Below are 20,723 nucleotides of genomic sequence, written 5' to 3'. Positions count from 1 at the left end.
CGAGCTAAGCATGCAGCTAGTACAGCTAATCAGGTTGATGTTAGTGGACTCAGGCAAAGCACTATTTTGGAGAGTGCAAGTCGCCACAGACCTGTGGATGAAAACAAATCGAAAAAATTAACTGAAGCACTTGCGAAATGGTTGTCAACTAAATGAAGACCATCTTGACATCTTGTGCATGCACTTTTGCTGTATGATTCATTTTTACAATTTTAAAAAGCAAGCTTAAAGGGCTATGTATGTTTCTAATAGGAATGGTTCGACTTTCTGGGAATTGCTTTTATTTATTTTCTTGCTGCAAGTTCGGTGAGACGAGTGATAATGCACTCATGTCTGTTTGTTAAGTTTGAAGCTGGAGCCAGAAAACGGTTAGCTTAGCTTAAAGACTGGAAACTGACTTTAACCAAAGGTGAAAAAAACCATCAATGGGCACCTCTTAAACACACTCAAATTACTCATTAACTATTATTAAATCAGTCTAACCAGGCAACCAGTGGCTGCTGTTTCCAATCTTAATGCTCGGCCAAGATAACCGTTATATCCCACACTCACTCAGTCAATCAGTTGGTTAGCTCACTAACAGGTCAAGATGGAACAGAACACGTTAGATCAATATATTCTGGGAAGATGACTATAGCGCTGTTTACTAATCTGGAAGTGAAGAGTAAACTGTCTCTGGCTGAAACTGGAGAGAAACACTAGTTTAGTAGACTGTATGTTTGTGAGAAAAAACAAAAAGCATGCAGACAGTTTATTAGTGGGAGGAATACAAATGGAGTAAATAAGGTAAGTAAGTAAATTGGAGAGGATATGTCGCGACAGGGTAATAGCAGGCAACGAACAAGAAATGCAGTGTGAAAATGTGTCATCTATTTCCCTGTGTGTCTGTGCACAAAAGAGACCATGCAAAATTTGTTAAAATTATAATTTTTTTCATGTGGTGTCATTTAATCTCCTTTCATTCTGTGAAGTTACATTTCAATTCCAATGTCCTTGGCAACTGCACAGCAGGCAATAGGCTGATAAGCCTGTTTGAATTGAGATTTCACACAGAGGGATTGAGTGTGTGTGTGTGTGTGTGTGTGTGTGTGTGTGTGTGTGTGTGTGTGTGTGTGTGTGTGTTGTGTGTGTGTGTGTGTGTGTGTGTGTGTGTGTGTGTGTGTGTGTGTGTGTGTGAGAGAGAGAGAGAGAGAGAGAGAGAGAGACTTGGTGGGTAGGTGTGCATGCATGTGCCTAGAAATGAAATCATAAAATCAAGCATAGATAGAACAAGGTCAGAGAGATTAACAAGGCAGAAACAAGGGCAGGCAGAGATAGAGGGAGCCATACAGTAGAGGAAGAGGAGGAGGCAGTCCATGTACCGACTCCAGCCAATCAGACGGAGGAGGGCGGGGCTCAGCAGTCAGAAAGGAGGGTGCAGCGCTGCTGCACACAGAGACGGTGCAGAAACAGAGCATGTTAGAGAAGCATGGAGAGCTGGTAAGGTAGACCGAGAGATGCAGTGCTACAGTGTGTGTGTCTGTGAGGCTGTCAGCAGCGCAACTCGTCATCCTCTCTTCAGGGACAATGATGTGTTATGGAGCTACGATTTACAGATTCACTGCAGAAGCGGGGGATGCAGATAGAAGTTCACCTTGAGCTGGAGTCCAACAGTGCCACTCTGGACCTCTGGGATTACAAGAAATGCTTATAGATCCCAACATCAACAGGGATTTAATCGGATCTGACAACCTGCCAAACCAAGAGTGTCTTCTGAATCTTTAACTTTTGGATTACTGGTCCAGACTTATAGGTTACAGAACGTCTGACAGCGAGGCAGTGGAAGTGACAATCTTGGGCCAGAAATCAAACAGGTAGCCTACTTGCTTTGGCAGAAACTTGCCAGCTGTCTCAAAAACAGACAGCATACAGAACCAAGATTGTGACACCCACAGCTCACACTGGAACCCCGCAAAGCCACGACCAAGCAGGTCCTGCAGCCCAGGGACCCTGGAGCCGGCCTGACCTTGGACCGTCGGTCACCTGAACCCCTCCTGGCACCGGCAGAGACGTCCAGCATGTCTCAGACCGGAGGACGGTTCCACAACAAAAAGGCTGGCATTCGGGCCGCCGTGATCCTGATCGGACTCCTGCACAAGTCTCGCAAAGCCAAGGAGAAGGAGAGAGAGAAAGAGAAAGAGGAGAGCGAAGGGTGGGTGAAGTTTGTACCCTTATGTCGTCTGTTGAGGCAGGCTGGGTAGATAATGTATGGCTTAGGGACACTTTATTAGCTGGTCATGTCTGTTATTCCAGAGGCATGGGACACTTTGTGGTTTTTACGGTTCAGTGAGTTTGCATCTGCAGTCATAATACCCTAGATCCTTTTTATTAGAGCGCACGTGTCAGTGTGTTAGTGTGTGTTAGTGTGTGTGTCTTGTGTCAATCTCGGTAAAGACGGAAAAGAGAGAGAAAGGTAGGGTATTGAGGATTGTAGATGAATAGAGGTGTTCTGAGTGCTTTTGAAGAGCAAACGAGAGGGACTGAGAGGACACGAGCAAAGCTGTGGTGCGGAGAGAGAGGAGCATGGGAAAAAGAAAGATAGAATGAAAAGTGTTTAAAGAGAGAGATGCATCAAATAAAAAGTAAAAGGTGCAGAGCAAAGGTCATCCACTCATCCATTTGTGTCTTTGTGTAGCTGGTTCTTTACAGTTTTTGCTGTATACACAAGCATCAATGGACACTTGATGCCTGTCATGCAGATGAAACTTTTGTATTCCTTTTGCCTATGGCACTGTAAACACAGGATTGTAGGGACCACAATGGAAATAAGTCTTTGGGCTTTATTGTGTCATCCTTGACTGTTTATGTATTTTAATCTCTTTCATTTATATTTAAGTGGTCAAATAAAATTAATCAATCAATCAATCAATCAATCAATCAATCAATCAATCAATCAATCAATCAATCAGTCAGTAGGTTGGTGTACTGGCTGCAAACTACAGTAGAGAAAAGAGTGCAGTGTCCATAAACCTGCTGTAAAAAGCAGCTGTAAATATAGGATTTAAGAAGTGTTTTTATAAATGTATTATTGACTATGAATGCTGCAAATAAAGAAACAAAACTGTGTTTTGCAATCTCATGAGAACCTTCATACGGAGGCACATTTGTATATACTACCTGCTTATACTACCTGAGATGAGTGCAGTCAATATGACCCCTGGGAATATCCCACCTGGTAACAAACAGTGTAAGAGGTTGGCAGGGTCGAGACTCCTAACACTTTCCCCCACTAAGCCTCCCTCTGGGAAGACCTGTTTTGGCCGAGCTAACATTAGCAGCAATGCAAGTACAGTTAAATTGGAATCTTGAGCAGAAGGTTGCAGACTGAGTTTGATTATTGAGTGTTATTGTGGAGAAGGATGTATACAGTGTGGTCTGGGTTAAGTGTATGTATGTGAATATCTGATATGCAGCACTGGTTGCACTTTGCTACTCTGTTTTAATAGCCTGGACCAAAATAGGCTACGTCGAAATAGACTGTAACTCACTTTGCCAATGCTGATAAGTTTATCTGACCTCTGTGTGTGTGTGTGTGTGTCTAATTTAGTTTCATATAGTGTAAAATAAACCCCGGAAAGCAAGGGTGGATTAGAAACCATGCCAATCAGGAAACTACCCCAGACCTCCTGGGCCCCATAAAAGCTGCAGGTTCATTATGTGGCAGATGGTTTGTGGTGATTTGATTAATTTTGTATTTAGTTCAGATATATGTAACACTAAAACAATTGTCAACTAAAATAATGGAGATCTGTAATATTACCTAATCCTGAAGTCTTGGTTTTATCATACACTTACATTGTGTATATTAATATATTTCAAAATAAATGTGTTTTTATTAATTGACATACAGAAAACCTGCGGCTAAGTGAATTTCCACCTTTCAATTACGTGTTTGGTTTTTGTGGCTCTGGTCAAAATATGTGCTTGACGGCAAAACACGGCACATACACAGTGAGTGTGAGGAAGGGGTGCTCATTGGGGCCCCAACACTTGATTTTTGACCCAGGGCACTAATGGATTAATCCAGCCGCTTGTAGGCTGTGAATGTCTGTGATGCAACAATACTGCATTGTCACACAGATATACAAAAACATACACTTTTTTGCATGTTTTTCACATACTTGCTATGTGATTTATAATTTTAAATCTGCATGATATTGCCTTGTGTTAAATGACAACGTTAATCATGTCTGGACAGCAGAAATTATCCCAGGGCATGATACTATGAATACTAAGAATATTTGCTGTTGTCATTTCTATTGCTGTTGCTATGTCACATAATGATCCATGCACAATTGCAGACATTTTTCTTTTTTTTTTTTACTATCCATTAAAGCATGTCTGCATTATTGGATAGTGATAGCTTGGAGAGAGACAGGAATGGCAGGGGAAAGAGAGAAAGGGGATGGCATGCAGCAAAGGGCCTGGGCTGGAAGAACCCTGGCTGCTGTGGTAAGGACTGAGCCTTGATACACGGTGCACACGCTCTACCGGGTGAGCTACCGGGTACTGTCGGCAATCCATTGTCACAAGATAGTTCGTGCCCCCAAAAACAAACTTATTCTAACAATGAATTCAAGGAAATATAAATTAGAAGACAACAACATACTAATCAACACTTTGCATAGACGTCTAGGAAAAAAAGTGTTTTATTGGGTTTTTACACCACCTGACTGCAGCAGAGAATTTGTGAAAATTCGTTTTTCACTTTTTGTCCACATTTTACTGCTTTCCTACCAACACAACACACAAAACAACACATGCAAACATACAGGCAATCTTGCTCCTTGCCTGTTTCTTCCGCGTATTCCTCTCACTCTTTGTCTCTGCACTGATAGAGCCATAATGTATCGTACTGTATGTATTTGCCCTCCATTAAATTGAACTGCATGAGGTCTGCTGCTTGTATGTGAATGTTTATATTACCCTCCATGCATTAATGTCCTCCACAGTGCATTTATCTCCAACTGCAGACCTGCTTTGTCTGTGTGTGTGCTTGCGTATAAGATGTTTGTCCCATAGTGTGTAGCTTTGTATGAATGAGTTGTGTTTAGGCGGTTCTTACACAAGTGCCTCAGCGGTTTTGGTTGCATTTCTCTGTCGATTTGTGGTAATGTGGTGCAGTCGGTGGGTAAGGAAGAGTGTGTGTGTGTGTGTGTGTGTGTGTGTGTGTGATGCTGGAGTGTTTTTGAGACCTAATCTATAATCACAGCATGGGGCTTCTTATTCACACACCGTGTTGTCCCCCTTTCAGATTAAATGCTTTTAATCTCGGAATTATGTTACTTTAATGACAATACTTACTGCTACATAATAGATGGCATGCTAGGTTACATGTATTTTGGTCAAGACATGAAGCATTATATACTGTAGTTCCAATACAATGTCAAAGTCATTTTGAGAGAAACATGCATCTGTTTTGCAAACAATATTTAATTAGCATTTTCTATGACCGTACTGGCCCGGTGGGAAACTACCTCCTGTTGATTACAGGGAGTTGAGCAGTTATGGCAAAAGATAAAGCAGGACCTTCACTGTTAAAGGTTTGAGGCTTAAATAAACTGCATTAAGAGGTTAACTGTATAAGACTGATTCACTGACAAACAGAGGGAGAAATGTGCTAGCGACTATAACTAGAGAGGCTGAGCAGATGCTTCATAATAAATACCCAAACCAATTCTATTTGCTCAAAGGCTTTACAGGAAGAGGTTGTTGCAGGTGCATTAACAGCATATGGATGTAAATTGGTACTACGGTAATATACATAATACATTTATAAGGATACATATAGTGATTTGGTCTTGTTCTTGTCTGTTTTCCTAATGCCTTAACAGTGGGGTTGTGAACCCCTTTGTTTTTCATCTACAATTGAAATCTTTCAAGGGTGTTTGTGAATTGTGGATACTCCCTTTAAATGATCAAGGGTTTTACCTTTCAGCTGTGAAAGACTCAAGGCAACCCTTTTAAAAGAAAATACCTCTGAGTTCAGTATTAAAAAACAAGAAAAAGTAAAGATCCGGCCCTCCAAATCTTTCACACAGCTGCTTGCATAAGTACTTACACCAGCAACATATTTATATGAAGAACCTTAATTTTAACATAACGGATGGATTTTAGATACATGTATTCACTTCAAAGTTAGAGTCAGACTAGACAGACATCACTCTCATATGTGACCAGCAATCACGAGGCTAGTCATCAGCCTGTTAGCTTCAGCACAAAGGCTGAAAACAGCTAGGATGATTCAATATTTTAAAGATTAAACAATCAACATGTCACATATTAATTGGTGAGCTTTAGAGGTGCTGTAGGCAGAATTGGGTTACCAAGCTAGACCTGTTTCCGGTCTTTATGCTAAACTAAGCTAACTGTCTGCTGGCTCCACCTTCATATTTAATAAACAGACATGAGAGTGGTATCAATCCTTACACTTAACTCTCAGCAATAAAGCAAATAAGCGTATTTGTCAAACAAAGGCTGATCTTATCTTAGGCCCTAAGATAAGAGGTCTGGCCAATCATCCAATGCACAAAAGGTGAAAGACAATGAATTATTCAATAACTACACAATAAAAGCTCTATCAAAAAGAAATCAATGTCAATAGCCTTACATGTGATGTGCTGTAACTATGCTCCATCTAATGTAAACCATATTTCTTTTACCAACAGATCTCAGTTACTGTAAACCCCTTAAATTAAATCCCTTTTCGGATCCCCACCAGGTCTTCCTCACCTACTATGTATTATTTATAATAACACCAACACCAAAGTAATAATGAGAACAGACACATAATAAAATGTGCTGATGATTCGGTTGTTAGTCAGTCAGGCTACGCGAATGGGGTGGAATAGGATCACCAGACTGAAGGAGGACTTTGTGTCATGGCGTGACAAGTCCTTCATCATGCTAAATGTAGCAAAAACTAAGGACACAACTATTGATTTTAGAGAGTCATCCTCTGCTGCTAAAGCGATTGTTTGAAGCGATGTTATTATTAAGGGAGAGGAAATTGAGCTGGTGGAACACGACAAATAGTTGGGCACCGTTCTGGACAAGAAACAGTTTAAAATCAATTGAATTTCTTAAATAGTGAAGCAGCATATTTTCATCCTGAGTAAAAGGACCTCTTTAAAAAGTGTTTTTTTCTGCTTTGATGACTGTTTCATAGAAGCATCTTATCTTTATTTACTGTTGTCTGACATGGAAATCGTTACACAGACGGAAAGAAGAGGCTTGTTAATGTGACAAGAGACAGTAGGAGTGAGTCAGTCCCTGTCAAGGATATTTACTGCAAGCTAGGGATGTCACGAGAACCGATACTACCGACACCTTCCGGTTCTAAAATGACAAAACACCGACGATGGCAATTTTTTGAAGCACCGTAGGCACCGTTAGCGACGATGCCAGTGTTAGCAGCATCAGTGCTGCGCCTCTTCCGGAACTGATGGAGGCAGTATACGCTTCACCGTGTTCCAGTCGATACATTCAGAAGAAGAATGAACAAGTGGCCGAATTCACGTCCTTCTACTTCCGGTACATATCTTTCGAAAAAATATGAACGAGTGTCAACTCTACCCGACCTAAAAAACAGCATGTTCACTGCAAATTCACAGTCCTCTCTATCCGATTTACAGCCTCCCTTTCTTGGCTTCAAATAACTCACCGTTGTCGGCTACAGCAGCTGAACAGGCTACACGTTGTAAACAGCCGTGGCCCGCTTGCCTGCTTCTCCGGTAACGTTAGCCTTTAGCAGGGTTAGCATGGCGGCGTTAGCCATGACCAGTCGGGATCACTTTACTGGCTGTGTCTCAATTGTTTTTGCGAGTAACCAACTCGGATACTCTAGCTATATAATTCAATGTGAGTACACAAATGTTGAAATTACATAAAATGCCCGTCCCTTGTAGCCGTGATAAATACGCCTGAAGCTAATGCTTAGCGACCTGTTCAGGAGGAAATTAGCGAACTTGGCATCCTTTTGGGCTTTAAGCTGTCTCCATCTTTGAAATACATCTCCAATATTTACCCGGGGTTTGTAACGTCTCTGGTCACTAAGGCTGAGCAATTTTATCGGTTCTGCAATATAAATCGATATTTTTTTCCCCAAGAAAGTATCGATTTTTAAGCCGTGAGTATCGATACATAAGTCCCATTCAAATCCCCCGTGTTTACCCCCATTCGCGTTGCAGGAAGAGCGATTTGGTCAGCCAGCCGCTAGTGTCGCTGTAGAGCAGCCAACATCAAAGCTTTTAGTCTGGCCCGCAGAATAATCATGAATTCACAAAATGTTAAGAGGAAAAAATGCGTTCTGTTATTTATCATTTCAAGCATTTAGAGCAAAAACCCAGCCCCCTGTATTTACATCTCTATTCACATGCCGGGATTCTGTACAGCGATGCCCAAGCTCCACACACACAGCTGAGCCGAGATGTGTGTGCGTTAAAGGTTAAAACACGCAGCACCTGACTGGGAATGATACAGAGTTACCAACGGCCGCTGGGGCAGATGAACTCACGCTGGTCTCTTTTCTATAAATAGGCTACAATTAAACCTTCGTGAGTAGAGTTACCAACGGCCGCTGGGGCAGATGAACTCACGCTAGTCTCTTTTCTATAAATAGGTTACAATTAAACCTTCGTGAGTAGAAAGTCAATACTTATCAATGCACTCACCTGTGTAGACCAGCATAAACATGTAGAAAGTGATATTTCAATCTGCTCAGTCCACCGCGCTGTTTTACGCAAACACAGCTCTACTCTGCAAATAGCAAATTTTTACAAACAAGCTAAAACAAAAGCTGTCGGTTTGTTGCCGGGAATCTGGAAATTTTGACAAATTCTTGTAAACCTCACTGTTGGCTCAACAAACCAAACTCTCTGCTAGAGCGGACAATCTGGATTTACTTAATATGCACGTGAATGACGCGATCGTTATGTTCGAGTGATGATGATGATGCTGGTTGTATTATTTTGCAACAACATTGTTTCATTGCAAATGAGGCATACATGACAAGTGCATAGCCTGCTTATCAGTCCATTCATCATTAAAGCTGGGCTTTTCCACGTCAACTTTTTGCTTCAGCCTCTTTGACAGTGACATGTTTACCTGACAACAGCCTTTCTTTCTGCAAGTATTTTCCACCAATCAGGACGCTGCATACTACAATAATTTTTCCATAATCACAGACTTTAACCATCACTCCTCAGTGAACTGCCTCCTAGTCTGAGATCTTTTTCTAGTTAAAGAGCCAGTTATCATTATAGAGTTTCCATGTTTTTTAGGAGTTTGCTCACGCTAATGTAAAAAAAAAAAAAATGTATATATATATAGCATTAATTCAGTAGGAAAGTGAAAATTTCAAACAAGAATAGGCGTATTAGGTATAAATTCATTTTATTTTCTTTATTTGAAAGTCCGGCTGCCAGAGTGCTTAGAAAAATTCTGAAAAAAATGTAGTTGATCCCTGCTGTAGATTCTCTGTCCAGTCAGAGACATATATTGTGTAATTGATGTTTTCAGTTCAATTAATTAAATCCAAGTAAATGGAACATTCACAAGATGTCACCAAAATCACTCTGTCCCCTTTAAATCTTTCAGAAAATGATGTAAGTGTATCGAATTATATCGAATCGTATCGTTGGCTGAATATCGTGATATATATCGTATCGTGAGCTGAATATCGTGTATCGTATCGTGTCGTGAGATTAGTGTATCGCTACAGCCCTACTGGTCACGCAACTGTTAGAAACACTGTTGTTGTTTTTGCACAGTACCTTTTGAAAAGATGCCTAGAAGTCTGGAATGTGTCTGGGGACACTAGTTGTTGCACTATGACCTTATGTTGTTCTATGCTTTATTGTACATGTTTTGTATGTCTTGTTATGACATTTTTCAAATATTTTAATAAAGAAGTTCATGTTTCAAGTTAAAGTACATGGAATCTTAGAAAATCCTTTTTCTTTTTACCGTGGTATTGAAATCGGCATCGAGAATCGTGTTATTTTACTGGTATTGGCACTGACTACTGAATTTTTGGTATCGTGACACCCCTACTGCAAGCAGAACCATAGATTTTCCTGCACAGAGAGTTTGAGCTTCTGCCTTCATGTCAGTGCTATAAAGACAATAATCCTGAATGTTGTCCTTGTATGGATGACTATTGATAGTCCGAACATGGAAAACTGTATAAGTATTAGTAGCTGACCTCTTGGCCTCTTTTTTCTCTGTAATATTGCATTTTCCACATATGTATTTGTACTTAAATTAAATTAAATCTGATATTATCTGAGTTTTTTTCTCTCAGAGTTGTTTTTAATCATTTGTTATGGTCTCACAGTTTTGTGTGATTATCCCAGTTGTCTGATTTGTTTTGTTTTGGTGTTTTAACCCTGCATGCTTAACATATTTCCCTTTGGAGTGATAGATTGAATTGATTTGACAGTACATGCAAGTATCTCAACAGCTGCAGTCCCTAAAGAGAAAATCTCATCAAACACTAGTCAGTGGTCTATTATATATCTGTTTGAGGGTCCTTAATATGAAGATGTTGTGGAGGGAAGTCTGCAGGGCATAACAACAGAAATTTAAATGGTCACAAATTGAGTGATGTTCTCTATGAAGAGCATGGTGCGCTTAGAAAATGTCTATACTTTTCAAACAAGCATGCACACTAATGGTGAAGTTCTCTTTTTTTTTAAATTGACCAGCTCGTGATTAGAGCCTCTCATCCAGTCGGGTTTTAGAGTATGTGCAACTGTTTCCTGCAATAGCCATGTGTTTGTTGAAATGTTTGGCGCTGAACAACTGAAAGAATAAATTACGCTAGCAGCTGGTCGCAGCCCAAACCCATTCCTCTGACACACAGTCAGCCGCTATACTGCAGCCAGCCAGTGGTCCAGAAGAGGAAAATGACACACACATATGCACAATCCAAAGCATCTATGTAGGTTTAACTTCTGTTGTGTGACTGCACATTGATTCAATCTAATTTGATAACAAATAGGCAAGCTAAAATTGGCAAAGAACAAATGAAGGCTGGTGGCATTATAGCTGTAATTGACCCTTGGCTTACTTGCTACCCCTATCAAGCTTTCTGTTCTCGCATGGTAGCAGATGTCCAACTCAAAATCATGGTCATTTTTGTAAGAATTGTTGGTAACACTTTATAATAAGGGTACATTATCTTGAATTCATGCATGACTTAATGCATAAAAAAGCATGAATTCATTCATCAGTAATGTACAAGTATTAATAGTATCTCATGCATGACTTAATGCAGAAAAATACGTTAATTAATTGATCAATTAAGGTATTTCATTTTATTAATGATGTTCATGTCTTCTTCAAAAAACTGACCAATCCCAGCAGTGTACATATATACTGATGAATTGTAGTGTTGCAATTATGAGTATTTAAACATTACTTCTTCATGTTTGTAGCCCTTCAAATACATTGCTGACCTGGTCCATCTTTAATATTGATAAATAAGATGATTAATGGTAGCATAAAATTAAAAGTATTAAGAATTAAAGGAGTGGGTTGGCAAAAGGATACTGAGGTCATTACATTTACACAAAATACAGAATACTGAAGATGCATTTTTAAAGTTGCTTCAACATATGGCAGATGGTAATGCCTGAGAACAATGCTCAACCAAGTAGGATATTGATATGAATTTTACTTTTTACTGACTTCTTAGTGTCTGTACACCTGAAATTTCTTGATGAAGTCCATAATTATTATTTAATTTAATTTTTCACAAAATTAGATGCCTAAATAGACAGAAGGGCTGACTTTATTTGAGGGGTCACAAAGATGATTGCTGCATATGCCACCATTAATCATACCTTATTAATGTTGGACCAGGTCAGCACTTTATTTGAAGGGCCACAAACATGCTGAAGTATTGAAGAAGTAACATTTAGTTAATCATGAATACAACACTACGATTTAGTATTTTAGCCTGTCTCTTTAACTATAGATTTACCTATGAAGAAGCCATGAACATCATTAATAAATCAGAAATTATTAAAATACCTTAATTGATAAATTAATTATTATGAATTATTGTTCCTGCATTAAGTCATGCATTAAATACTATACCTTGCACATTACTGATAGTTCATGAATTACTACATTAATTAATTCATGCTTTTTCATGCATGAAGTCATGATAATTCATGTACCCTTATTATAAAGTGTTACGAAGTTGTCTTTGATTTCCGACAGAAGTAGACAAAGCTGGCTTTTCATTTATAGTCTGCGACCACCAATTTTGCTGGCTGTAATGATGTAACTTGCAAATTCTATTAGCTGTTTCTAGCAAGAAAATTAAGCACATATTAGCTCCATAACTTGGTTGAAAACGAGAAACCCATAAAAGGTGTCCTAAATGGGTTACTACTTGATGGCTTCATTAATAATATTGTGCTAAAACACTGAGGCTAAAGCTGCATGTCATATTAAAGACATGGAAATAATCAGCATTGTTATTTAATTGCTGTGTATAGCTAGGCTGCCCTAGTATAATAAATATGAGTCTATTTGGCTGCTTTTGTGGTGCATTTTTCAACAAGCTTTATTGCATGTCAGTATTTTCACTTTTAACATTACAAGAGAAAAGGTTATTAGGATAACTCATGTGCTTGGCAAACGTAATGCTATCTCAGATAACGTGCTTGGCTGGGGCATACAGAGACTTATTTTGGCCAAACTACTTCCGTTTTAGCCCTCCATCTAACATGAATGGGGATAAAATAATTTAATCATGCGGCTCTAACATTTGAATGTTATTGGATCCAATTCTGATAGTGAAACGAGTCATTTCGCAGGGGTTGTGATGCTCAAAAAATGTATCCAGTGATTTACAGACATAACCCGAGGTTTCTCCCTAAAAGAGAGTTTTTCCTTGCCACTTAGACTAAATGCTTCTTCTTGGGGGAATTACTGGAATTGTTGGGTCTTTGTAAATTATAGTGTGGTCTAGACCTACTCTATCTGTAAAGTGTCTTGAGATAACTCGTGTTATGATTAAATTAAATTGAATTGGATTGAATAACTTTCCCCATGCACGTATATGGGAAAAAGCCTTTTTGGTCCAGAGGACATCACATGACAGACCTGCAGTTTCTCTGTTTGGCCACTACGGAAATTGGCTTCAAAGCCCTCCACACATCCTGGGGGCCTGGGATAAACACACAGTGTAATGTGTTTCCTAGACTTTGCTCTTATGTTTTTAGTTTTGGGAAGGTAAATAAAAAGACACTCTTTAAAACTATTTATATTGCAAAGTATCACTCTCACTAGCGCAAGGTTTATCGAAAACTCAATTAGCACATGTGAATTAGGAAGGCAGAGCTGATGTTTTAAACTGCAGTCTTTCATGCTTTTTTTTGTCCACTTACACAGTTTTTCCTTGTCCTGTCATTTCCCTCCAAACACTGTTGAACCCTTCTCCTCCGGCTGTTTAACACAACTGCTTTTTCTCCACTGACTCACTCGTATTTCCATTACACCTTCTCTCTGTTTTTCCACTCTACCCTCAATTACTCCCTTTTTAAACTCCCTCTTGTTCCTCTTGTGTGTTTCACTCCTTTTGTGATTGACAGCTGCGGGGGGACCACTATAGTCTCTCACACTTACATGCACACACAAACATGCACACATTTGATTGCACTTGAACTCACATGTCTCTTTGCTGTCAGTTTGTACAAATATGTTTGTGTGCATGTGTGTGACAGTCAGCTTTGTCTTTGGGTGTAATAGATGAGATGGTATTGTCTCTAACAAGTGTCCAGAGACCCACCCAAAGCGGACCTATTTACCTGCTCTGCACAGGGGATTCAGAGTGCTATTTTTAGTCTGCAGAGATTCATTTATTCTCTCTCTCTCTCTCTCTCTCTCCATACCTATCTCTGTGGCCTTTTCTCTTTGATGAATTTCTCTTTCATTCATTCTGCACCTTTCCCTCTCTGTCTTCATATCTCTCTCCTTTTCTTCAGAACCTTTCTGCTCTGCTGTGGTTATCAGCTTGTCTGTAGTGGTGGAGTTGGTTGAGAAGAGCAGTATTCAATGTCATCTGACAGATGCTTAACTCTATTTCTTTATTCTTTTGGCTCAAGTCAGTGAGACTGTGTGAGATTGGGCAATGGTAAAGAGGAAGTGGGTTCCAGTAAATGAAAAGAATTAGATAGGATGTATGGCATTTACTATGATATGACAGAGAAATGTTTGTTCACTGCAATGCTGTAATGTGCCAAACCACAAAAAAACCTCTACTGGTTGAAATCAAAAGATTTTAATCTAATCACTCTAACACATAATGAAATAGGAACACTCTTTAGATGAAGAGAAGATGCACTCATTTTTTGTCAAACACTATAAGTGTGCAGAGCATTTGCAAATGACAAAAAATGAAGAGTTGTGCATCTTCCCATGGAACACCTTAGAATTATATCCAGGGGATGTGACTATATTCTAAAATAGAAATTAATTTCAAAAGAGAAATTAAATGACATCTTTTCATCTGTTGAACCAAAACAGAATGGCATTTCTTTCAATTACGTGTTTTTATTACATTTTGTTATTCAGATTGGGCTGCTATTCAGGTGCTGACTGGATCCATGTTTATGCACCTACTAATGTATTATAGACACCTAACTAAATAAAGTAAATTGACTATCAGCCCTGCCAAGCTACCCATTAAAGTGTGACTAACTGTATAGAGCACAACCCTAGACAAAGAAACAAACATGATTCAACCCCTGGCCTTTATCAGTGTCTCCCTGCTTTTTGGATGTAAGTATAGGTGCATGTCTATCAGAGGTCTCTTAGCACGGTTAAGTGTATTGTTAGTGTTAAGTGAGTTCAGCTTGCATCACGTTTTCTGCCTCTGTCTGTCCTTTCGTGATGAAGGATGAAATCGCCTGTGTGCCCTTTTGTGCCTCTTCTGCGCGATGGTGCTTCTGTGTTTTAATGTGCTGGGTAATGTCTTTTTTCACGCCATACGCTACATTACAATCAATGGGACACACCTTACAAAAAGCGTGGAGGTTGTCGATATGACTAGGTAAGATGCATGTAAATTGTTGCGCCCAACACTGTTGAAATTTACAGCTATATTTTGATTTCTTTGCGGGAACACCGCCTTCACCTGCCTTTTTTTTATCGGCTCACTTTCGGGTCTGAACTTTTCCGCGAAGCTTGCGCAGAGATCAACTGCGCAATTGGGTTACAGATTGCCAGGTTGAGGTGACAAACGGGTTGAAAATTGTATATGGTGTGTGGATTGTGTGTGAATAGGATGCGTTTCATTCAAGATCTGGCAACTGGTCAACATTAGACAAACATATTGGTCCAATTATTTATAAAGGAGTTTGGGCCATGCAAATTACGGGTAGCCTGACAAGCCAGACCCACATCCAGATGTTGGGTCTGGGAACTCACCATTGACGGAGCTCAATCCGAGGGGCGGGATAAACGGTTGTCTTTCAAATTCCCTTTGCACGCAATAGGATAGTGCTACAACCAGGCAGAGCAACGAAGAAGGTAGCGAAGATAGTTGATAGTTTAAACTTTTGCCGTATCCGGTCGGCAAAACCCCAAAGACATCTTCCTTTTTTAAGAATGATTTCAGTGCCGTTCTTTGTTCTTTTCTCAAAGAAAAGCTTAACTCCAAGTCTTCCAGAAGACCGCTGTTCCCAGCAGCAGCAGCCATAAGCCCGCCCACCGACTCTATACACGATGTGATTGGCCTGACCAGAGTTTGGTTTTTCCAGCTCGCAAGTCAACGGAGAGTGCCTAGACCCCCCTGGCTGCAAAATAAATTTGCTGCCACTAGGGTGCATCTAGATTTCTAAGCTAAATTACGGGAGTATCCAGGGAGAAATAACAAACCGAGAGAAACCCAGGAAACGGGAGTGTTGGCAGGCATGAAGGTCATGTGTGTGTGTGTGTGTGTGTGTGTGTGTGTGTGTGTGTGTGTGTGTGTGTGTGTGTGTGTGTGTGTGTGTGTCTGTGGGTTTGTTTTACTATATTCGTGGGGTCCAAAAACCGGGGGAATACCCCACAAGTTTAAAGGGCTGTTTGAGGGTTAAGACTTGGTTGTAGGATTAGAGATATAATTAGGTTATGGTTAGGGTGTGTCAATGATGGGTCCCCACAAAGATAGTGAAACAAACGTGTGTGTGTGTGTGTGTGTGTGTGCGTGTGTGTGTGTGTGTGTGTGTGTGTTGTTAAAATGGATTTTAATCCGTCACAAAGAAGTTGTGATGGTGATAATGACCAAGGCTGTGTGTTGTTGTTTTTTTAAACTTTGCATAATGTAAAATAGGGTCTGAATTTGTGTTTTGTACCTGCAACAAAGCCCACATTCACACACACACTCAAACACACACACTCAAAATTCATTTCCTCTCTTTATACTATCAGTGGGAAAGCTATATTAAAATGTTATTTACTTCCTCTTCTTTCTGCTTGCCAGCTCTGTAGTTGGAGGACTTATTATTTTTTTTAAAGTAGTGATGTTTCTCCCAGAGACATGCTGCTCCCCTCCTCCTCATCACAAACCTCACTACCCGTCTGTCTGTTCCTCTTCCTCTCATTGATAATGAGAGTGTTTTAGGTTGTCTGGCTGGACAGTCTTATCTCCTGTCTGCTGTCATCTTTGTATCTATTCATATCACAGTAAGAGAGAGGGCGAGGCCTAGCGTTCCCACAGGAAACAGCCGGTGACTTAAAGTGCAGTTGCCTCCTAATTATTTCTCCCCTGACCTCTCTGCATATCTGCACATAGCTGAGATGCCTGTACTCTCCTGTTTGGCAGCTGACTGACTCATACATTCTATCTATGTGGAGCACAATGATAGATAGTTGATCGTACAGGGGAAATAGAGGAAGGACAAGAAGACAAGGTGATGCTGCCTGGCATCAAGAGACGTGACAGCACTGTGATGTACCTTACAATATAACAGAATATTATATTATTATTATAAGCCTTTGACGGAAAATCATTCCCTTGTTCACTCATTCACTACCTCCTATAATAGACCCTTAATAGTTTACTCTTTAGTGAGCAATAAATTAAGATTTTAAGAATTTAGTTTAGATATTTGTACTTGTTTATTAATGTATTCAACATCAATTCCACATGTAGTTTTTATATTATTTCTGTAGCATTATTTCTGGAGCCAATTCACTCAAACTGTGAATCTCATGGTGGCGCTAAGAACTTAAAGCCACTTAAAAGTTTAGTTCAAACATAATATAAGCCTGAAAAAATGAATAAACATGCAACTGCTTACACGCAAATGAAGGTTAGCTGATCGAGTTGTTAACATTATTTGTGCCCATACTCCACTAAAGGTGGTCTCTGTTGTTTCCTGCTTTGTGCAGGTAATTGTTTATGTTGCAAATCTAAATTGAACTAAAAGGGCAACTATGCCCATTTTCAAAATGTGTGCATAGTATTGCTATGGTCAAAGAACAGTCCAAAAATATTAGTAAACAACTCTCTCCCAAATCCAAGAACTAGAGTGCTAAAACTCAAATGTGTGATCTCATCAAGTAAATATAAGTATGAACCTGCTCCATAAATCAGGAAAGATTCTTTAGTTATAGATGTTATATATAGTAGAAGTTATAGATGACACTGAGAGCACCTAAGGGAATGTTCTGAGTACATGGGTACATTTTCTGTTATAGTACTGAGAACACTGCAATAAAAAAAGTTCATTTGGGTATAAAAAAGAAAACAAACATTCTGTGGATCCATAAAATCAGTCTCCCATTCAACATCTATAGTGCAGCTTCAGAGTTTATACTTGATGACATCACAAGTTTGAGACTTATTGCTCTGGTTTCTGGCTGTGAGAGAAAGTAGCTCATGTTCACAAATATTGTCTTCCCCCATGTACTTCTTATATCTTCTGTAAAGATGTGTTCACACTCTCGTAACTTAATTTAACTCAATTAAAGCTGAAGTGCGTAGTTTCTGTTGCCCCCATGAGGAATTCTAAGAAATGACAACAAAACTGTAGATGCATCCACATGATACAGCCTTCCGTGATCGTGCACAGCCCCCACCTCTCCTCCACACAGTTGCTAGTAGCCAAGGAGGACACGGAGGATTAAAAAAAACATGGTGGACTCTTCAGAAGAGGTAATTATCTTCACTCGAGTTTCTGCTCGCGAAAGTCGGCGGACGCCACAATCTTCTGAACATAGCCATACTGAGAAATACAGAGAGAGTTGTGTGGAGCTGATAGTCTTAATTAGCTTTATATCAACTCATTTGGCAATGGCTTGAATGTCAGGGGCGTTCATTAATATCCAAATGTTACTCACTAAAGCTTTTAACTTTGCTTATATTAAGCAACGGGCATCACCTTTCCCACATGCCTCCTGTGACATCAGCCCCTTAAAGTGCTTATCAGAGTTGTGACTGTCATGTCTAATATGTAATGTTGCAGAGGATTTTGCTGTGCAAAGTGATTCTTCATTCTCAGTCTACTTTAATACACATCAGGGTTGATGGATCCCACCCTCCACAGCAGGCTGTCTTATGTTCCCTGCCCTCCACGGTCTCCTTCTCTACACAACCCTCATCTTTCTCCTTTTCTCTGTCTCCAATTACTGTTCTATTAATTCCATTACAGAAACCATCAGTTGTGTAATTGGCAAATTGGCATGAGGATCAGTCTCCTTATCAAGTTTCATAACAAATATTATGCCCAACTGGAAACAGGAGCTTCATATCCCAGACCCGCAGTTTACCCTCTCCTTGATCTTACTTACTTTATTTGTATCCTCTCTGCACCCTCCATCACCCTGATTTCCTGTTTTTATCCCCCTATCTCCTCTTCCTGTGATCAGTCCAACATGTGGGGAGGTGTTGTACCCTTTTTTCTTTGTTCTCACACCCTAATCCCCTCACTGTATTCTGGCCTGTGCCTAATGTCCTGCTGTCCTAATCTTATCTCAACGGTCTAATCAATACATGAAATAACAGAGATGTATTACCATCTGTCTCTCTCTTTCTCTCTCTCTCTCTCACACACACATACAAACACACACATACATTACTGGCATCATTAGATAAACATGATGACTGTGTAGATGTAATTACTGGTGAATTAACAATAATTAGCGGCAGCCAAATGCAAGCAGGAGTATAGACATGTTGGTGCACAAGAAATGTACATCTTGTACTACTTTGATAATGTGGAGCATGATCTGCTCTATTTTTGCCCAGCAGATTTACAACCACTTAATCTTAGCTTGAGGTGACAGAGGCTTGAGTTAACTTTCCTTTAAAGAGCATGTTTATTGTTGTGGATGAAGGCATTTTTTTCAGAGGTGACTTTACTGTTCTTGGCAGAGCGCCCAGCCAGAGAGAGTTACACAAACCAACGCAGCTGCCGTTAAGTTCCCTGCAGCCAGTATTTACTGTGTATTAAAATAATGTAATTGTGTGGCAACCGCTGCACTTTGTCTGGGAAATTTCTGCCATGCATTGTTTGCATCAGCTCAGAGCCTGAGGTTTAAAGTGCTCATGTTATGCTTTTTGGCTTTTCCCCTTTCCTTTATTGTGTTATATATCTTTTTTTGTGCATGTTATAGGTTTACAAAGTCAAAAAGCCCAAAGTCCACCCCAAAGGTACTTACTATCTTCCAGAGAAAACACTGTTCACAAACTGCTTTACTTCCGTGACAAACGTTGTAACACATGTTATAATGCTCACCTAGCTGCTAGGGTGGCACACTCTCATACTCTGCAACTGACTAGCTAGCAGTGCTAACCTACTTACTGCGCATGTTCGACTCCCAACTAGGTCTGTCCCAAACGATTATCTTTTAAACAATTAATCTAGCGATTATTTTTGAGATTAGTCGATTTATCTAACAATACATTTTTTGATTAATCTAAAGATTAATTTTTTGATTAATCTAACGATTAATTATTCAATTAGCGATTATTTTCCCATTGCTCAAATATTAACAATTTACACAAAACAAATTTCAATAAGGTTCAAATCTCTATTCATTAAAATAGTTTAACACTGCACTGTTCAAGTAAAATGAATTTTTAGTGCAACCTGAAGCCAGATGCAGGGTATCAATACAACCACAAAATAAAGTCACTTTCAGGAGGAATACAAAATAAAAACTTAAAGTAAACAGATCAAGTGCAAAAAGAGTAGCCTTCTAATTGCTTTTTTTTTAACAGTAGGCAAAATAATGAATAAGCTCTTGCTTAGCTCTTCTCCCTTTAATTTAACTTTAATTATTTGTATCTAAAGGGTTAAGCACTATAAGTTGGACAGGTTTTTTTGCCTCGTTCCAGTGATTGGCACATCTGGGTGATAGTGTTGGATATGCGTTAGCATGTTTTAGATATATTTCCACTCACATACCCAACAACTGCTGAACAACGCCGACACGGTCCGTGTACTTGGCGGCCAACGGATTTTCGTTTTGAAAGGAAAAAAACAAACACGAAAAACGGCCAGTTTCCCAATTACCATTACCCAGCTAACAATTTTTGGTCCCCAGAACGTTCTGGGAACGTTCGTTTTTGGTTGCGCGAACGTTCCCTGAAGGTAAGGTTTGGTTGTGTTTTGGTTATTATGGAAAGTTGGTAGAACGTTCTGGGAACGTTCTACCAACAAAATACAAAATAGATAAGG

The 20,723-nt window shown here is 39.6% G+C and overlaps 1 protein-coding gene across 6 annotated transcripts in view; it reads left to right on the top strand.

Moving 5' to 3' along the window:
- rap1gap2a (RAP1 GTPase activating protein 2a) overlaps nt 1–20,723 on the top strand; it is a 110,180-nt gene that overhangs the window by 55,254 nt on the left and 34,203 nt on the right. For 2 of the 6 annotated variants that reach the window (XM_039780943.1, XM_039780934.1), the window contains exon 1: nt 1,432–2,191. The exons of the other annotated variants lie outside the window; for them this stretch is intronic. In XM_039780943.1, coding sequence (XP_039636877.1) covers nt 2,058–2,191 — 134 coding nt within the window. In that variant the 5' untranslated portion in view covers nt 1,432–2,057. Of the gene's footprint in view, nt 1–1,431; nt 2,192–20,723 lie in introns of those variants that run through there. 6 annotated transcript variants of the gene reach the window in all.

Source organism: Perca fluviatilis, chromosome 2 (genome assembly GCF_010015445.1).
Source record: "Perca fluviatilis chromosome 2, GENO_Pfluv_1.0, whole genome shotgun sequence".
In the NCBI taxonomy this organism is placed as follows: domain Eukaryota; kingdom Metazoa; phylum Chordata; class Actinopteri; order Perciformes; family Percidae; genus Perca; species Perca fluviatilis.
This window is presented reverse-complemented; position numbering and strand designations above follow the sequence as displayed.